Raw genomic sequence first — 20,824 nt, 5'->3', positions numbered from 1 at the left:
AGAACCGTTAAATAAACATGATGAAAGACTTAAGGAAAGTGTATACTGTTAAAAAAGTACGAAGTGAAATTTAAACAACTGATTCCAAACAGTTTATCATACGATTCTAAACAGTTTGTTACACAAAAAGCTTAAAAAGAAATGGTCATCCAAACAAGATTCTTGCATTCCTCTAGATACACTCCATGGTAAATGTTTCAGACTCAATTAAAATTACTCCCCTTTGTCTCAGCCATAGTTCCATTAGAAATTCTTGGAATCTGACTCTCCAGTAAACAAACACCTCCTCAAAAGAAATTGGCACATTGTATGCCAACATTTGTAGTGAATTTTCACTCTTTTGTAACACTGCCCAACTGTAATTATTTTGGCTCCTAGGAAGTGCTACAGCTGTAGAATTTCCTGCAATGCAATATTGCCACATGTAGCAACTGAGAGCAGTGCTGAAATTATCTTTGAGTCAGCCTGCCAAAGGGCCAAGGCAAGAGAAGAACTCAAAACTGAAACCTATATTAACAAAAAATTGTGACTGTATTTGTCCATATTCATTTTCTGGCAAATCCCTAAAGAAATAGATATTTTGTTTTTAAACTTGCTCCCTGGATGCAAGCTTCACTAATGTAATTCTTATCCTTTGTGACCATCAACAATAAGTGATGGGTTTTTTCTGTGGTGGTGGTTTGCTTTCAACAACTGAATAATGAACTAACTCGATCCACCAAGTCAAAGTACAGCAGATCAGGGGAGGATATCTGACTTCCTTCCTGTAAAAATTGCAATGGAAACTTTTATTATAGCCCAGCAGGTTTTACAAACTCTTTCTCGTCTTTGAGTACTTCCGACTCACCACCACCCCATCCTCCCTGATCAGCACAACCTCATTCTTTCTTGCTATGTTATAATTAATTTAAGTAATTCTGTCCACAATGTCATTAGTTGTTGTGCAAGCCTTTGAGGATACAGGTAATATCTTAGTGATTTCACTTGATATTTCTGGAAAATGTGCAAGAATCAAATGGCTCCTTACCATTCAGCCACATTTAAACAAGCTACAAGAAGGATGAGCAAGTGCGAGGGGAAACTCAAGACAAAAGTTACTGTGAGTTGTGTGGAACTATGCAATTAGCATAGTGCACTTTCCAGGCATAATGGCAAATGTACAAAATGTACATTCGCGTAGACTTGAAACTAAATTCGATCTTTATTACATTGATTGGTCCAAACCAATAAGAGCATGCCAATAGGCCTCTGCATCCTCAAGCTAATGAGGAGAATTTTTAGAGAGTCTGACAGGAATCAGGCTCTTATGCCTACCTTTCTCTTTCCCCAATCAACTATGGGTTCCCACATGCAAAATTAATATTTGATAATTGGTACAAATGCAAGTCAGCCTGAATCAGTGTCAAAATTGAGCCTGCTGAATTGGGAATATACCACAACAGCTCTGAAATGTATATATTGGTGGAACTGCTTCATCCTTGAGATATGAAGTGGCCAAATGCCGATCATATCGCTTTGAAGATCCCCCAATTAGAATAGGAAAGACTAAATAGAGACTCAAAAACTTCAATATGCAAAAGGTAGCAACACTGAGTGTTCATTCCCTACTATGGAACCTTGTCTCCACACCATTTGTACAATGATTGTACAATCAATTGTACAAGTGATTGTACAATCCCACACCAGACACACAGCAATAGTGTGATCATCATTCACATCTCATTATACTTAGCTTTGGTTTGCACATTTCTCAATGCACGTGCACCATGTGCACTCAGGCTCTATCTTGTAGTCCATTTCTTCACCTTACATTGATAGAAATCTTTATCAGCATTACGTTTGACCAAATTTGATAGACAAACACGGGGGGGGGGGGGGGGGGGGGGGGAAGGCAGGGGTCTGATGATGGCGGTTGACAAAATGTGAAGATAGAGAGATGACAGCACAAATGGGAAAGAGCGGAAGTGGGCCACTGTTAATCATAAGCACAGCTGTGATACCAAGAAAGAGGAGGAGCTCACAGTCCATGCATTCTGTAGCAAATGAGTGCCCAAAGCATTTGAGCAACCCTCCCCCTCCCCAAACTCACATCACCATCACACAGCTGTTATAGTGCTGGTGAGTAATAGGTCACGCATAGGTTAAGCAGATGCCACTGCAGTAGGTTTTAGTGGAAGCAAAATAATAACCTTACCCAGCCTCACACAATCTTTAAAGCTGCTGCTACTCAATTAATACTACTATTGCAATGTTGCTTGACAGTGTTGAAATATGAAATACTGAGAACATCAGATTTGTGGTGGACCCCTCCCACACATTATAATTGCTTCTTGAGAAATTAATCAATGTTTAACTCTTGACTATTTTCTGTTTATCCCATTTGCACAGCTGGTACTTTTGAATGGGATACAATCCTCTCTACACATAATGCTTGTTAAAGCAATGAAAATTTTATGCTTATAATTATTTAACATTCCCTACTTTTCTCTTTAGCCTTCTTAACGCAATGCTTTATTCTGAATATTTTAAAGCATAAAATTAATGAATATGAAGATACATGTTAGGCAACATAAACACTTGATCTTCAGACTTCTGAATGGCATACCATTTAATCCTCTCTTGCATATAACAGCTGTTTAAAATCATGCAATGTTACAGAAATATTACTAATACTTCATAAGCTTTTAATGAAGGGTCAGATAATCACATTTAGGGTCTTCTGTTATGGTCCTATTGTCACTGGGAATCTGGTGTCGATAAGCCATGGGAAGAAGTTACCAGGCAGACAGAGGAAAAGGTTCAAGGATGTATTAAAGGCTTCCTTGAAGAGATGCAACATTCCCACTACCTCCTGGGTATCTCTGGCCCTTGACTGCTCAGGAGAATATGGAGGCCCTACATAAACGGTGGAGAGTGCTTCCTCAAACTACCCACCCACCCTGTCACTCACCTCCTGCCCCGTCTGTGGAAGAGTCTGGGGTGCCCACATTGACCTCATCAGTCACCTCAGAAAGCAAAGAACCAGAGTGGAAGCAGGTCACCCTCGATCCTGAGGGACTGCCCAAGGAAAAGGAGGATTGTCATTGGCGACTGAAGAATTCAGAAACACAGCAAAAAAAAAGAGCTGCTGGAGGAACTCAGCGGGTCAGGCAGCATCTGTAGAGGGAGATGGACTGTCAACTGGATGGAAAGATAGAGGGAAGATGGCCAGTATAAAGGAGGTGAGGGGAAGGGGTGGGGCAAGAGCTGGCAGATGATAGGTGGATTCAGGTGAGGGGGGGGGGTGTGACAGACAGATGGAGGAGGGGAGAATGGAAATAGCAAGAGGCTGGGAGGTGATAGATGGAGGTGACAGGGCTGCAGATGGTGGGACCTGACAGGAGAGGAAGGTGAAGCATGGAACCAAATAAGGGAGGTGGGGAGGGCAGATGGGAGCAGTGGGGGGAGGGGACCCAGTGGGAGGGGTGTGTGGGTGATGGACAGATGGAGTGGGTGGGGAAGGGGAAAGAAACAGGGTAATGGGGGCTGGGGTGGGTGTAGGAGGAACTGGGTAGATCAGGAGGAGAGAGAAAAGGGACAGAGGGGGAGCAGGTTACCTGAAGTTGGGGAATTTGGTGTTCATACCCTCGGGGTGTAGACTCCCCAGGGGGAGTATGAGGGGCTGTTCCTCTAGTTTGCTTTCAGCCTCACCCTGGGAGTGGGGGAGGCCGAGGACAGACAGGTCGGTGTGGGAATGGGGAGGGGAATTAAAATGGCTGCTACCGGGAGCTGCAGACAGCCACAGTGGATGGAGTAGGCAGAGACAGAAACATATGTGGCTTCAATTGGTTATGAAACAAAATGTTTTAAATAATCTTCTTCAGTGTCAAGATTACAAGTTTTTCCCCTCCTCCACCAAATGGTATTTTAGTAAGAGACCGGTATGGTTATGATGAATGTGAAGTTGGTATTGTGCTTGTCCACACATTTTCAGGTTCATAGCTCATTGGAATAAAGCCAGTAAGCTGCCCAGTGTTCAGGGAGCTCCAGGAGGCAGTTCATATTATGGTGAGGGATGGGGAAATAAATTACCCCAAAAATAATGACAAAAAGGTTTCTCATGCAAGGCCAGGAGTGGCATTCTAGTCCCCACTATCCTTTTAAGGTCATCCAGTTAGTCTGTTTATTGGTCAGTGTGCATTCATGGTGCCAGGATCCATAGGCTTATATTTGGAAATTGCAAATGGGATCCTAAAATCAGTGAAGGACCTAGATTTCAGTCACTTTGTAAACTGACTCCCACCTGTTTTTGCCAGGAGCAACGAGTACCCATTCACAGACTGGATTGGAAATTGCATCAGACAGGCTTTAGATACCCAAGTAACAGTCACTGTTTCTCTGCCATTTCTACTGCTGGAGGCCTCATAAGTAAGGTGGGCAGCTTGTGAAAATGGCCCAAGTACAAATCTGGAAGGCACACAGGAAAATAGCTGGATTTCACTTTGCTGGGCAGGGATACTAATAAAAGCTGGACTATTTACACTGCCACTGACATCTGGTTTGTAAGCATGGTTCCAAAGATAGTGGATTTTATTGGTCGATGTTTTACAGATTGCCTTTGGCTTTTTACAAGTGATAAGGATTACTGTGCAAGTGGGAATGCTTAAATTCAATATTTCCAATGCAGAGAGCCCAGACTATTAGACCCATTCAAATAGTACCTACAGCAGGTTGTAATCCTGTCTTGGGGCAATCAGACCATTATCCTTTGCAATTACCATGGGTGATTTGATCATTCATAACAAATAACAAGGCTGTCAGGAAAATAGTTAGTCAATTCTGCAACAGAATCCTATTGAAGGAGGAAGAAACATTGCATACAAAAGTGGTAAAGTGAGTACAAAAATTGCTGCTGCTCATTTTGACAGTCTTTTTCTCCTGCACAAGTTCTTCAATTATGCATACTTTCCACATGTTAGATACGCTTTACTGTGACTTATAGGTCAGTGATAAATATAAATACCCACCCAACGTTCAGATGATCCACAAGCGCTTCAGTGAGACGGGTAGCAGCTGCAACAGCTTCTTTCCTCCGCTTTTCTGGAAGGAAATGAAGGAACAAGATTGGTGATGAACTGCATGATTATGCAATTCTATCCTCACCACCTGAAGACAGGGATAAATAACAACCACGTACAAGTGACAAAAGATGTAATTGTAAATACCTGCCGTGTTTATCAAAATGCACACTTGGAATATTGTATGGAAGTGACTACCTCGAGATCATTTAGCTGTGTCGGAATGGGAGTGAAGACCAAAATGGTATCCAATTGCTCCAATTTACATCTGTCCTCAAATGTTGCACAGCGATAGCAAATAGTGGGAGTAAATCACAGCTATTCCTTGATAACATTCTGAAAGCAGCCAGCAAACAACCCAGAATATACACTAACCATTCCCTTTTCCCTGTCCTCAACATGTTTTCTGTCCAGTTGTAGCAAAAGCTCAGTGGGAGGAACAAGGCAGGTAGAACACCTATCCATTGTAAAAGATGTTAAAATTATTTTGTAATGGAAAAATTGCAGTATTAGAGATTCTACTAATGCCATATTAAGGTGCTAGAAACCTATCCAAAAGTTCATCTGTGTTATTTTAAAAATAATCTTCCCCACATCTCACCACTCCCCCTCACACTGAGAAATTGTGCCATATGCACAAGCAACTCAGTACCTCACCCAAGTCCCCACTCTTTACATATAAGTCAGTGTGAAGGGGCTGTCCTCATCTAGTGCTTTTCTGAATGTTGATCAGAACAGCAACAATAAATGATTTATTCATTCCCAAACAGTAGAACTCCAAAACTAACAGGAACTATCTGTCACTCACTCCCCCAACCTATTATCTGCTCACTCAGTACAGCAAAAAGTCTGAACCCAAGGGTTCTTTTTTGCCTGCAAAGGTCAGCATCATATTGTGTTGTGCAGTGTATTTGCCGATCAAACCTTCTTCAAAATCCATCATAATAGTGTTTGAATCAATGTCAAAAGTTGCCTTGTTTTTCTATTTTATTTTAGCAAGGTTGATGCGATGGTAGTAGGGTATTAACAACCCATTATTGTACTAACTAAACCACAAAGTGGGTTATGTCTGCAGTTCCCACGCAACACATTCTTAACCTTGGTCTTACCACAGGGAGAGGAGACACAACAAAAGGCCTGAGTGGCAAGCTGAAACTTGTCTTCAAAGAAGAGAAAAACAAAAATCAGGAGGCAAAAAATAAATGATCCAACATTGGATACGTTTAAACCCAGAAGATGAAGAAGAGAAATAACCAATAACTTGTCTGTAAGAATTTACATGCATCTGCTGCTGATTATTCAAGTTCTCATTTTCTTGCTTCTGAACAGTAAAAATCTTTCTGGCTGCAAATTATACATCATCACTTTAGAAAACAAGATCCATGGTTACCTGACTGACTCACCACTAATTCAGCGACTTCAGCATCCTATATCTGTTGAAGAATACAAAGCAGAAGGGAAAAAAGTGGTAGAAGAGTGATAATCATACAAGACTTAGACGTCAGGGATTCAGCAGCAACAGCACAATGTACAGCAGTTATTAAATATAATATAAAGTCCTTCCAACTTGAAGATTTCAAGCTTTATAAAGCTATGGTGAAACACTGGTTGTTGCAGGTCTGAAATAATGTATTGAGCGAATCAATAAAAGTAATGGTAGTCAAAAATCACCTTGCAAACCAGTTCTGACAAAGGATCTACACCTGAAATACGATCTTGGAAACATGACACTGCAGATGCTAGAGTCCTGATGCAGGGTCTCGACCCAAAACGTCGACATTTCCTTCCTCCCCCCACAGATGCTGCTCGACCTATGGAGTTCCTCCAGCAGATTGTTGCTTGAAATACAATCTTGTCATTTCTCTTTGCAGACAGTTATCTAGGCTAAATTTTTATCACTTTCATTTTTTATATACAGCTTTGATATTGTTTTTACACCATTAAGATACCATCTTAACTGCAACATCTCCTACAGAGCACAGTAACATAAAAACCCTGGTGTTAAACCGGTATTGGTTGGCAGATTGGAGAAGTTTTGCGGATCAGATTGAGTGGGATGCAATGTGACTGCTAAAAGAAAACTTAACTTTATTTGAAAGGGGAAAAATAAACTTTCTAGCCTTTGGATGCTAGGTCTAAATTGAATGACAACTGTTTGGGGAATTTTTTTTCCTCTTTGACTGTGGGAAAAGATGCTGCCTGGGCCTCAACTTGTCTGCTTGGAGAGTAATTTGGGTCTCCAGGGTAATTAGAAAAAGGCTGTTTGAGACTGTGGAATAGTTTTATCTTTACTGCTGAAGAGATGCCCTGATAGTGTACTCGATGGTTACATTTTTTCCAAGATATAAAATGGCATGGGGGAAGGAAAAGAAGAAGTCTGATCTGATCTACACAGTCAGAAAGTTGGCATGAATGCTTCAAAATTATCTTGTGAATTATTGGCAAACTACACCTACGTAACTTAAAAAGCTATTCGTTAAATTGGCTGTTGTGACTTATTACAACTAATAGCTTTTTAAGAAAACTGCTAATGAAGGGAAAGCATTAAATATCACACAGAAGATGTTTTGCTATACAACCCACAAAATAAAGATGTCTTAGTGCCAGGATGTTTTTCTTTGAATAAACACTAATTTTCTCCTCTAGGGAGCTGTAAGACTTGTTGGGGTACAACTTCACCAATGCCAACATCTCCACGGTGCCTGTTTCAACCAGTTACACTGCATGCGCAAGGCTAAACAGTGAGTGCCAGCTGGCTATTCAGCTACGGATGGCAATAATAAATTAAGCAAAGAGGCAAAGTTGAAGCAAACAGATTTCAATCGAAATCCATCTGACCCATCCCCCAACTGATCTGCCAACCCGACTGCTCCCTTTCCCCAATGGCACCACCTAGTTCTTAACCATTCCAAACTCCAGAGAATCCCAGACCCTCCTCCACCCTGAATGATCCAATTTCCTTTGCATGTTCCATCACTGCAAAGTATAGAAAGGAGACCCCTTTGAGTGTGCTGGCTATTGTGTGCTGCTAAATATTACAGTGGTGGATACTAGAACAAAATGTTAATTGGCCTGCCATGAATTCATTGACATAATGTACCTTAATAGGCACTGACCAAATTTTAAGCAAGAGAACTTTGTAACTGACGAAAAGCAAAAAGTAATGAAGGTCCATAGAGAGTTAGGGGTCCTTGTACATAGATTAAAGCATCATGGACGGTTACAGAAAGTTATTAAAAAGCTAACAGCATGGTGGTCTTTACTTCTAGAGGACTGGAGTACAGGGGGTAGAAGTTCTGCTATATCTATACAAAGATCTGATTTCCTTCCTATATTTTCACCCCAATTGAGCCAATATGAGCTCGGCAGTTGGAATACTTTATAGTTTTGATGCCTGTGAATCAGTGCATGATACATTTGCATGGTTGTACTCCATTAAGCCTACTTGCTGGTTTAAAATCATTCTTCTATCATGTATCACTGCTATTATTCCATCAGCAACCTGAATGACAGCATGCAATGGGGATCCAGTGTTTCCAGGAGAGGTGCAGCGCTCACTGCAACAGATTTAAGGTTCACAGGAGAATTTCAAATTCATTTAAACCCAAAGAGATTGTCAATTCTGCATCATTAGATGTTTCCACTTCAGGAACAACATTTTTAAGAATCCTTAAGAATGTCTCTATATGTTCATTTCCGACAGCAACAGTCATTTTACTGCTACTCAAATGGTGGACACTTCAGTGCAGCCTGCAACAGCAACTGAAGCTGGTGTAAAACATCTTGATGAACCTGACAACACTCTAGGGCAGAACACAGTTGACCTGGACAAGCACATGCTTTCTGCTTTGTATGGTAGCAATTGCAGGATCAACTGGCATTGTGCTAGCGAGAGCAAGTGACTGATGACGACAATGATGGGGTTATCAAAACATGCAATGCTTTACAGCAAGATGATATTGAAGCTGGGATCAAAATGTAGTTTAAATGAAGGGATTGGAGAAGCAGTTTGTAAGGGAAAATATAAAAAGGGTACAAAAAAAAAGGGACAGAGAAATGGGATTGGACAAGATATCTGGAATTGATGTGGCAGTGGTGGCAAAAATACTATTGGCTGAATGGCCTCCTTCTGTACCGTGAATCCTATTAAAAATATCTATGATTCCCTGTCATCCTGGATGTCACTGACATGCTTATTGTGCACTGCAATTACATTTACAAACAAATACTATTGTCAATCAGGGCAACATATCCCTAACTACACTAACTTCAGCTTTAATTCGAATATTGGAATTATGAAAAATTAGACAGTGTCCAAATGGCCTGGTTTCACAATGTTAGATTTTGCCAACAATTCTCCATTCAGGCAGATGTCCAAAAATTCAGAACTTTAACTTCAAAGCTCAGAACTGCTATACTTCCCAGATATTCTTGTTGAACAATGGCCTGAATCTAAAATAAATTTTAGAATTACCTCTTTTATAATGAATTTAAAAAATGGTGTTCAGGGATAAGGTGATACCACAATGTAACCCCTTTACACAGCTCACAGAATATGAGCCCAACACAAATCACATTGGAACTATGCATCACTTGCATAAGAAGCTTACAGTATTTGTACAAGAGACATAACAATTAAACCCTGATTCTGCTGGATCCAAGCTATAACATCAGTACCTTGTTTTATAGTCCATCAACGTAGCTGCTCTTTCATCACTAACCATGGATCCTTCCTTGGACCACTGCATCTTGTCACCTTGCTCTCACTTTCAAAACCCTCCTCAAACTCCTGTTCAATTGTTCCCCTAATCTTCTCTTTCCACCATGAATGCTTTTCCTTCACAATTATGCTGACGCCTTCTTGCTTTGTATGAGAAACGTTGTAAAGACGCAAACTGATGTAGCTGTACATGAGGTCCATCAATAGTAAATGGCATCTAAACTGTCTGCAACCAAAGGGGAAAGTGTGCAGCAAAATCTATGAATGCTTCAATCACTAAGCATTAGGAGACATAATAATGAACAATATGTAATAAGCCTGTTGCAATTTGAAGGTTAGATGATAATTCCCATGTTTACAGTTGGAATGTATTACTATGTGATGAATTAATAACAGCCATAGAACAAATGACAAGCTTTTTCTGCAACTTGTAAAGTCTCCATCACAATTATTGATTAATGGAGGTCGGGAGGTGGAAACACTAGTTTAAAGAAATACCACCCTGTTGTTTTCAAAACTGCTCTATTAATCTCAGTTGGTTTTAAAAAGCACTGCCATTACAAAGAAATGTTTGGCAAACCATAATCAATATGCAACACTTAGCCACTTGCTAGTGTAGAAATGGTCCCTCCATCTACTAGAATGAAAACAAAAATGGCTGACACTGCGTACATAAGGCAGTGAGCATCACAACCCAGGCCTTTCTATGATTCTTTTTCCAATACATTGTGCAAAAGACTTCATAATTGGAAAGCCCATGAACTGTGGTTTCGCCTTCCGCAACGTTATTTGGCGTGCTAAGATGCAGGATGAACATTTAACCTTTTTATACTTTTATTTCCCAGGAAAAAGGGACAGCTCCACTACATTATGAAGTCCATTTTAAAATTTGTCACAACAGAACCAACTATAGGTCTGTAACGTGATGTGTAATCTGCTGTGAGTTAAGACACGGGCAGCAGAGTTTTGCATGACATCAAGTTTGCAGACTGAGGAAAGCCAGCTTGGGGTGCAAAGAAATAGCCAAGGCTAAAGGTGACAAAGACACACCTATGTGTTTTGGCAAACATATGACTTGAGGCAGGAGTAGAGTTCGGCAATGTACCAAGGCGGAAACAGGCATTCTTAATGATGGTGCATACTTGGTTCAAAGCTTTGGGCCAAATATAACATGGTTGCAAGCTGTCTTTTTAGTTTCAGACAGTGGAAGGGATGGAGTTGGTGGTGAGAGGATGGAGTTTGCAATAGGAACCAGAAACAATAGCTTGTGATGTTTGGGTCAAGGAAATTCCCACTTATCTGTGATTCAATCTCATAGCAGATCTCAGGCAAACTATGATAACTTGGAGGCAATGGAGATGCAGGTGGCTGTGAGATAATACAACTTGACAGTGGCTTTTCAGATGATTTCTTATATTTCCTTATGACATAGAAGGGGGTCATTCAGCCCATCGAGTCTATACCAGCTCTCAGAGCAATCCCATCTCCCCATTATATCCTTGTAATGTATTATCTCACATATGCCCATTAATACACGATTCTGTGATTCTCCTAAAACCCACATACACTACGGGCAATTTACAGTAGCCTGACATACCACCCAGCACGTCTTTGGGATGTGGGAAGAAAACTGCAGCATCTGATGGAAACCCTCATTCACAGGGAGAACAGCAGCAGATTTCAGGATTGAACCTGGGTCACTGGAGCTGTGAGGCAGCAGCACTACCTCCTGTGCCACCATGACATTGCCAAGTAGAAGAAGGTAGCTGAAAAATAGGACAAGGCCAAGGTAGATTCTTGGGGGCACCAGAGGTAACCATGTGGGTGCAGTCAGAGAAGCCATTGTTTGTTATAGTCTGGATATGACTGGATAGATAAGACTGAAAAAAATTAAAAGCTCCTTCAATTCAGACAGGAGCTTTCTACCCAGGCTGGAAATGCTCCAAGAAATGAACATTTAATGCAAACAGGGTCAAAGCCCAGCATTGCAGTGCTTTATTCCTTTTTCTCTTTTTAACTTGAGAAATTGGCCCAGACAGTTTTAAAGTGCTGAGAAAAGTAAGCCACAAAATCTCTCATGATTTAATACAAGACCAAGCTTTGAATCTGCAAATCGTTATAGGTACAAAGCAAAGCATGAACACAGCACATCTGAAATAAAATACAAAATGCTGTAAGCACACAGCAGGACAGTCAGCACACGAAAGAGATCGGTGGGGGAGGATGTTAGACTGGACATAGTAAAATGGAGAATGCGTCATTTGTCATTCTAGTGGCCCTAACCTTCTATAAATCGTTTCAACCTGCAACACAAAAAGTAACTAATTTAATGTTCCTGACAAAAACATTCAGTCTTGAACTTCTCTTTCACTACAAGGTCTAATAAAGGGGAGGGGAGGAAGGGGGTGAGGGGTGGGGGGGAGAAAAGAGTCCATACATTCTTTTATTTTATTGAAGGTTGTCACAAAGATGTATTGCATATATAATCAGCAATGCATGTCACAGTGGTGAACCAACAATAACATCCCAAAGTGTTTCAGATGACTAACTGTCAAACAAAATTTGACATTCATTCACAGAAGGTGATATGGGCCAGAGGACTAAAACCTTGATCAAAGATTATCTTAATGTGGGAGAGATGTTTAGGGAGGGAAATCAAGAACTAATAGCGGTGGCAGGGGAAATGCATGCCTGTCAATGGTGAAGCAGTTAGATTCAACAATGCAATCAAAACAATGCAGAAATCTTGGCACAATGTGGCAGAGCAGTGTGCCCAGAGTACGTCAGCACTATGTGCAAGCCTAAATAATGAGTACTGGATAGGAAGCTAATTAAATGACAGGAAATGGGGGCGAGGGTTGATGGATATTGCTCCAGTGTAGAAGATTTGCAAGTGATGTAAACCTAAGGTTAACCTCGGTCCACTTAATACATACTCAATGCTCAGCCCTAAAAAGCACAGTATCAAAACTTGTTGTTGACACAAAAATAAATGGTTTAACAAGTAGCATGGTGGACTGCATAAGTAAAAAAATTGCTTTTTAGATAGACTAACAAGCAAATAATTGACCTTGTATGGCCAAACAAGGAATGGAAGCACACACATAATGAAAAATTACTGAAGAGTGTGGGTGAATAAAAACATCCAGGAGTGCAAATTAGCAATTCCTTTAAAGCATAGATGCAGGTAATTAAAGTCACAGCAAATAGGGGAAGAGAGTACAGCAGGGAAGAGGTAACAGTAAATCTCTACAAACCAGTGACTGGGTCAAAGTTCTAGCATTCACTGGTGTCCAGTTTCACTACCCTGTTATAGATAGAACATTAGTGCCTTGGGCTAACAAGATTTGAAAGATGCAGAAGAGAATTGCAATACTAAAGCTGAGAAGAGAAAGGGGAGATTTGAGAGATCTCTCAAATTTTTTGATATGAATAGGAATAAACCATTTTCCATGTGGAATCAGTATCGAGGGATTATCAATTTAAAGAGGGTCACTATAGAATGAGGAGAGATACAAGAGGAGTTTCTTGCAAGGGTTGTAGCAGGGAATGTCTTGCTGCAGGAAGAAGTTAAAGCAGAGACCAACAAATCTTTTAAATGTTTGACACAAAAGAAGTTACAAAGTTAATCTACGGGGGGGGGGGGGGGGGTGAGGGAAGTAAGATTAGTTGTGGGCTGCTTGAACAAACACAGTGGACTAAATTGCCTTGAGCTGTAAACCTCTAAATGTGGAAATAGAATATTTGGTGATGGGCAATATACAGGGTTTAAATTACACCTCAGGGTCAAATATGGCTGAGGAAAGGGATGAAATCAGGATCTAACATGGTCTATTTCTGATTGGAGCTGACATAATCCCTTTTATCCTAGCATTAGAAAGATCTGGCTCACCAAAACAAGGGTGTAATATTCTCACATCACTGAGGCACTCAAGTGGCTTGTAGATGTCATTTAGAACCCGAAGTTTTAAGAAGTCTGCATAATCAACCCAACAAAGCCACTAAAAAACTGAAAAATAGTTTCAAATCCATTGAAAATACCTTAAAAAAAAGCTAACAATTGAAAGACCAGTCATTAATACAGGTCAATGAAATGAGTTGGAATTACAGACTCTCTCATAAACTAAACTGCAAACATACTTCAACCTGTCTTATTGAAGATGGTCTGAAAATTTTCAGTATTTTCCCCAGGTTGCATGAGAAATTCCACAGCACTGTGGATCTGAATTTACACTCTTGTCACAAAATCTAATGGAGCACACACTTTAAATCAAAATCATACAACCCTATATGGTATTACTTGCTCATGCGCTACAGACAGTTCAAAGCACCAATTGGCCTGATCAACCAAACACGTTCACAGAAACCAAATTAATCACAGTCATCTTCAAATTCAAAGGACAGACAAGATGTAATACAGTATCTTGATTATGCTAAGTTGTAAAAGTTCCCACACACAACCTGAAGAGTGGGAAGTTCCCTTTGAGAACTTGCCAATATTAACATAAAATAGTTTGTGGTTATTTATCTCCAATACCGTTTGCGAGACCTTTGACGTGTTGCCCAAGGTGTAGTAAGTACACTTCAAAAGGTGCTTTATTAGCTGCAAAATACTTTTGGATAAGTGAAAGGAGCAATGCAGATAGAATTTAGTTTTTCTTTTATTCTATGTACCTACTCAGGTAGAATACAACGTTCAGTTGGTATACTGGCCAATATGTCAACTTTACCACCAGAAACATAATAACTACTGATTCATTGATTCGCAATTCCTTTAGGTCTTATATTTGCCTACATACATGGTCTTCAAAACAATGACTTAATGGACTGCAAGACACTTTGGCCCACCCTGAAATCAAGAAAAGTAACCAAATTACTTTCTTAAACACAAAGGGACAACAATTTTGCTGGTTCTGAAGTTTAAACCCAGTAAAATTTACAGTCTACACTCAACTAATGCTAAACATGATTAGTTGATTTGTACCAGGTGTGTCATTGACAAATTTCAACACATAACTGAAATGTGATAAATGCAAGTTCAAGGTACTGTATGTAGCAACACACAAAAAGCTGGAGGAACCCGCTGAGTTCCTCCAGCTTTTTGTGTGTTGCTCCAGATTCCAGCATCTGCAGCCTCTTGTATCTCCAAGGTACAGTATGTGGTCCATTTGACAGAATTTAACTGAATACAAAAAAATTGAAGTCATATTTCATTTCAAGTGGATAAAGGCTTAGCTTCTCCAGCACAACAACTATCCATTCTAAACACATCCCTTAAGGTGTTTTTCATGTTTTTAAACAAAATAAAATGGAATCTTAGGGTACCATGATAGACAGCTGAATCCACTAATCAGGAACAGCTATTTATGGCAGCACGCCGTATATAGGCAGACCTTCTGGTTATTTAGACCAATCAGCATAAACGTAGGCTTGTCTCCATGGAGATATGGGCCTCGATCTCAGGCTGTTTCGCGGCAGTCGAAGGCGTTCGGATATCTCTGGTTTGAGGGTGAAATAGAAATATTTGGACTCACCTTGTAGCTCTTTGCGTTCATTTTGCTTGGCTTGGTGATCTTTCAGTAAGCGGGACAACATGATGCAGGCCAAATTCTTGAAGAGAAGGAGCGCCGCTCCGCCTCAAACGGGAATTTGCACCAGATCTCGCGAGAGCGCTGCTCGGGACGAATATTGGCGGCGTTCACGTGAACAGTTGAGTGTGGCATTGGCTGCCGACTCGCTGGAGAAAGCAGTGCGGTGGGGAGAGTCAGGCTTCTCACAAATACATTTAAACATTTGTAGCCGGGGGGAAGCAGAATACTGCAGATACTTAGCAGGCCAGGCAGTATTTGTGGAGAGTGAGAGTGAGAAACTGTTACCCTTTCAGGTCGCTTGCTTTTCATCACATTTGCCTCCAATTCATTGAGCAGACATTTAAAGGTACTTCTAAACCTGTAGAACATGCTTTCGGATATATGTGCCCGAGATTATTTGCTCTTAGCTCTCATAAAACTTGGAAGTGTACATAAAACGGTACAGCACAGGAACAGACCCTTCGGTCCATGTTGTCTGTGCCAAGCATAATACAGTCTGAACTAATCCCATCTGCCTGCACGTGTTCTATATCCCTCCATTCCCTGCCCGTTCATGCGCCTCTTAAGTGTCACTATCATATCTGTTTCCACTACTTCCACTGGCAGTGTGTTCCAGGCACCTACCACTTTATGTTTAAAAAAAACTTGCCTCTTAAATCTCCTTTAAACTCTCCAACTCTCATCTTAAAGCTATGCACTCTAGTATATGGCATTTACACCCTGGGAAAAAGACTCTGACTATCTACCGTATCGATGCCTCTCGTAATTTAATATGCTTCTATCAGGTCGCTCCTCAGCCTCTGTCGCTCCAGAGAAAACAATCCAAGTTTGTCCAACCTCTTCTTTCAGCTAATATTCTCCAATCCAGGTAAACCTCTTCAAAGCCTCCACATTCTCCCTGTAATGCGGCAACCAGAACTGCACACAATGCTCCAAATGTAGCCTAACCAAAGTTTTATGCAGCTGCATCATGACTTTCCGACCTTTTTAATCAACACTCTGACCGACGAGTGCAAGCATACCATACGCCTTCTTTACCAACCTACCTACTTGTGCTGCCACTTTCTGAGAGCCTATACTTGCACTCCAAGATCCCTCTCTACATCAACACTCCTGAGGGTCCTGCAATTTACTGTATACTTTGTCTGGATTAAGCTCCATCTGCCATTTCTCTGCTCACATTTCCAACTGGTCTACATCCTGCTGAATCCTTTGATAACCTTCCTCACTATCCACAACTCTGCCAAATATTGCTGCAGGTGCTGTAGCTAAAACTACCAACAATTGGTAGGGGTAGCTGCCAGTATTTATTCAGGTGAGATGGGCACAGTTTCCCAGTGACTCCCCTGCTCATGACACTTTCCCATTCAACTGCAGAAGATACAACACCTATCCCTTTACCCTGTTCCTTCCCACCATCCAGAAACCAAACAATTCTACCAGGTGAAGCAGCAATTTACTTGCAGTTCTTTCAATTCAGTGTACTGTATTTGGTTTCTTCTGTATTGGAGAAACCAAACACATATTGGGTAACTGCTTTGCAGAATGCCTCTGCTCTGTCCACAAGGGTGATCTGGAGCTATTGTTGCTTAAATTTTCCATCCCACTGCCATTGTGATCTCCCTGTCTTTGGCCTCTGGCCTCTTACATTGTTCCAATGAAGCTCAACATGAGCTCAAGGAACAATCAGTATTTCATCTTCCATCCATGTGCATTGCAGCCATTGGGATTTGATGTAGAATTCAACAATTTCAGATAACCAATCTTTCCTGTTGGTATCAGAAAGGTCATCGACCTGAAAGGTTAACACTCTTACCACAGGTGCTGCTTGACCTGCTGCATATTTACAGCAGTTTTGTTATTTCAGATTTCCAGCAGTAGCAGTTTTTATTGCTTTTTAGTCACGTCCCTGGATTGGATCAGTTGAACTGCAGTGCACCAAGGGATGTGTATTGGAAAAAAACCACAACTGTTACTAAGGTAAAGCATTCCACAGATGTTATTTAATGGTGTGATTTAAATGTTTTGAAAAAGTATATCTGTGTTGAAGTATTTAAGCTGTTTCCCCACACCCACCTTCCCAGAAATGAATGTGCCTACTGACTTTTGCAAATTACCACAATTAATAAAAGTAAACATTACTGTTATTCAATTTTGACAGCCTTGTCTGCAAATCGGATGCAGTTTTTCTGGTTCATTTTGAAACTCATGTAGGGCCTTGGTTATAGGCAAGGTCCCAGGAGTCTTTGAACATAGCCTCAGCAAAAGAAGGTCTTACCAAGTTGCTTGAACCTTTTGAATGAGTTTCTAAGTAATCCAGAGTCTGCTCCATGGAGCAGGATGAGACATGCTTGTGTTTCTTCTTCCAAAAGGCTCACAGAGAGTTTAATGATCAGCAAGCAGTCTTAAGAAAGAGGATGGCTTTGTGACATCCTCACAGCTAGACATATTAAAGATCTGCTAAACCTTCTCTGCTGGCCTTATGAAGGCCATAAAGAGTGCAGTCTTCCTGAACCTCCTGACCTCTATCTCGGATATTGTAGACGACAGCAAGAAAAAGACTCTGGACCAGCCATTGGCTCTAGATGAGCTGACCATATGTACTGAGGGATGTCCTGGGACTCAGTATAGCCACTGCAAAGGCTTTGTGGAGAAAGAGCACAGTGTAAGGTCCTCCTGCTGTTTGACACTGAGGAGCTGGGCCCTGTGTAATAACCTCTCAGACTTACTGCTAATGAGACTGAAAAATTGATGACATGCTGTAACATTGTAAATATTGTAGGTGAATGTAGTGATGTGCATGGCACAGAGAATGAAGACTATGGCATGTCCCACATTGTGTAAGTGTATTTTTTATGAATAAGTAAATTTTTGGGGAAAAAATACTAAGTAGATTGTGGAAAGTCAAGTTAGTGCAGCTTTCTTGGATTTTCAAAACCAAATCTTGATGGAGTGTTGCATAACTTAAAAGAGATTAAGTGTATTGGTGGGAAGAACTTGAGTTGGATAAGATTGGTTTGTACTTCCTGAGCCAGTAGATTGTTATTGATGGTGGGTTTGAGAAGAATTACACAGGGAACATTTTGTGATGGTTGACTCAGTATAATCTCCATTAATCTGAATGAAACCACTGAGGGACAATACATATTCTTTTTTTATTCATGGATGTTGCTGGCGAGGCCAATGTGATGACAACCTGCCTCCTTGAAGCGTTGCAGTGTATATGATCATGATGTTCCCACGTTGCAGTTAGATGGGGAATTCTGGGATTTGGAGCCATTGATAATGAAGGAATGCCAATATATTTTCAGGTCATTATGTTGTACACTTCTGAGGATAATTTACAGAGGTGGTGTTACCTTGCACCTGCTGCCATTGTCTGTCTAGGTGGTAGACTTTTGGAAGTGTTGCCAAGGAAATCTGGTGAGTTGTGGTATGTGAAGCACTTTGTGGGTTGATAAGTGGAAAGTAAGTGCACACCATGCCATGTAATTGCCTGTTTTTGACAAGAGTATCTAACCATCTTCCTTTACTGATCAATGACATTACCATTGCCATATCTCCACCATTGCTACATCACCACTATCACCATTCTGGGGTCACCATTGACCTCAGAGTTAGGTGGGCCATGCACATAAATACTGCAAGGGCAAAGCAGAGACTGGGTATTTTTGAGGGAGTGACTAGTTTCCTGACTCCCCAAAGCCTTTCCATCATCTGCAACATAAGGCATCCACAAGATGTGATGAAGTACATGTGATTCATCTTAATGAGAGCAGCTTGATACTATCCAAGATGAAACAGCCAGTTTGAGTGGATGTCAGTCTTCCACCTGAACATTCATGCACCCCACCACCCGCGCACTGTGGCTGTAGTGGATACCATCTACAAAATGCTCTGCAGTAACTGGCCAAGGTTCCTTCAGCAGCTTCTCCCAAACCTATGATGTCAGCGAGCTAGAGAAACACCAGCAAGTTGTCTTCCAAGCCATTCACCATCATGAATTGGAAATATATTGCTGATCATTCAATATCACTTGGTCAAAATCCTGGAACTCCCTGCCAAACAGAACTATATAAGTTTCTACAACACAGGGACTGCAGTGTTTCAAGAAGGTGACTCACACCTTTTTGACAGGTGTAATCAGCAGAATAAGTTACTGGCTCATTTTTTTTTATTATTTGTACTTCCATGCAAATAGAATTCTATGTGTCAATTAGGACTTTTTTACATCAGTTATAAAACTTGTAAATGTCCAGCAAACATACTTCCTGGCATTAATTTTGAAAGTATACTGCATTGTATAAGTCATGTTTTGCGGTTCAAAAAGAAGTTGCAAAATACTCTTTTAATGCACTCTAGCTACAAAAACATGACAGTCTACAGCTGCCAAGGCAGGATCTGTGGTAGCAACATGTAACCTACTGTTGTAGTTTAAATAATATTAATTATTTGTAATTATAAGCTATATGCCACTTTTTGAAGCAGAGTTTCTCTTCAACTGAGAATTACAATTCCAAAATATATTGTTAAGTGAATTGAGAATGTAAAATAAATATATGAGAACCGTAAAAACACTCGACTGACTTGTTATGGAGGTGGCCTTGACTGTATCAAAAAAGCTGGACAAACCTGGAGCCCTGCCAGGCTGAACACCCTTCCCACTTCAGCTTCTTACTAAGTCGCAATTTTTTAAATATTTTATTCCTGCTTTCCCCCATCCTTAGTAAAACTCTCATTGTGTCTTCACTTTTTCTAAATTCCATGACTTCTGCAGGGCTACAGTTCCTTGGAGATCAGTGACCTTCTTGTACCTTGTTGAAGTGTGAATTTAACAATAAATTTTGTGGTAGAAGACATAAATGCCAAGCACAACTCTGCCTTTCACATACCGATATGTGGACCTTTCAGCAAAAATCATTGCATAGGTTATTTTATCTCCATGGTGGGGACACAAAACTTAAGATCAACTAGCTGTGCAGGTTCCTGGTTGTACAGTTCAGGACCCAACAGTGCCTTATGATGTTGTATATTTTATGCTGAGGGGTTTCCCTTGTTTTCCCTGAAGTTATTTAGCCCAGCTGAAGTAATTTGTTTGTTTTCACCTGAAAGGCTGTTCTTCATTGAAAGCAGAGGTGATGAGTGTTGGCAGGATAGTCCATCACAATGCGTCACTCTGCAGCCCATTTCTCTACTTGGCTAATGTACAAACATGCACCTTCCACCAGATGTACTGAATAACTAAGTAGGAATGGAAACCTTTTACCCTTTTAGCCTATAAGTTGCTTACCACATGTTGCTGGGCATGATATCAAATAACTTGGAGAATGGGAAACAAACCTCTATTCTGTACCACTTAAAAGCCATACTTGGGAATTTGGCCTTTGAGAGTAGGATCAAAATATATTCAGAACAGAATGCTGATGATAGGAATATGGGCTACCTCTAAGTTCAGT

The 20,824-nt window shown here is 40.7% G+C and overlaps 2 protein-coding genes across 2 annotated transcripts in view; one reads left to right on the top strand and one right to left on the bottom strand.

The window, feature by feature from the left end:
* The window catches only part of bloc1s1 (biogenesis of lysosomal organelles complex-1, subunit 1), a 72,716-nt gene extending 57,257 nt beyond the window's left edge, over positions 1-15,459 (bottom strand). The window contains exons 1-2 of the mRNA XM_052009660.1: positions 15,312-15,459; positions 5,007-5,079 (exon numbers count right to left, since the gene is read on the bottom strand). Coding sequence (XP_051865620.1) covers positions 5,007-5,079; positions 15,312-15,372 — 134 coding nt within the window. The 5' untranslated portion in view covers positions 15,373-15,459. The remainder of the gene's footprint in view (positions 1-5,006; positions 5,080-15,311) is intronic.
* A 115-nt stretch (positions 15,460-15,574) lies between these two features.
* LOC127567029 (integrin alpha-6-like) overlaps positions 15,575-20,824 on the top strand; it is a 185,347-nt gene continuing 180,097 nt past the window's right edge. Inside the window, exons 1-2 of the mRNA XM_052009657.1 lie at positions 15,575-15,714; positions 17,236-17,348. Of these exons, the coding sequence (XP_051865617.1) occupies positions 17,314-17,348 (35 nt within the window). The 5' untranslated portion in view covers positions 15,575-15,714; positions 17,236-17,313. The remainder of the gene's footprint in view (positions 15,715-17,235; positions 17,349-20,824) is intronic.

Source organism: Pristis pectinata, chromosome X, assembly GCF_009764475.1.
Source record: "Pristis pectinata isolate sPriPec2 chromosome X, sPriPec2.1.pri, whole genome shotgun sequence".
In the NCBI taxonomy this organism is placed as follows: domain Eukaryota; kingdom Metazoa; phylum Chordata; class Chondrichthyes; order Rhinopristiformes; family Pristidae; genus Pristis; species Pristis pectinata.
The sequence above is the reverse complement of the archived record's forward strand: the minus strand, read 5'-3'. Positions and strand labels throughout refer to the sequence as shown.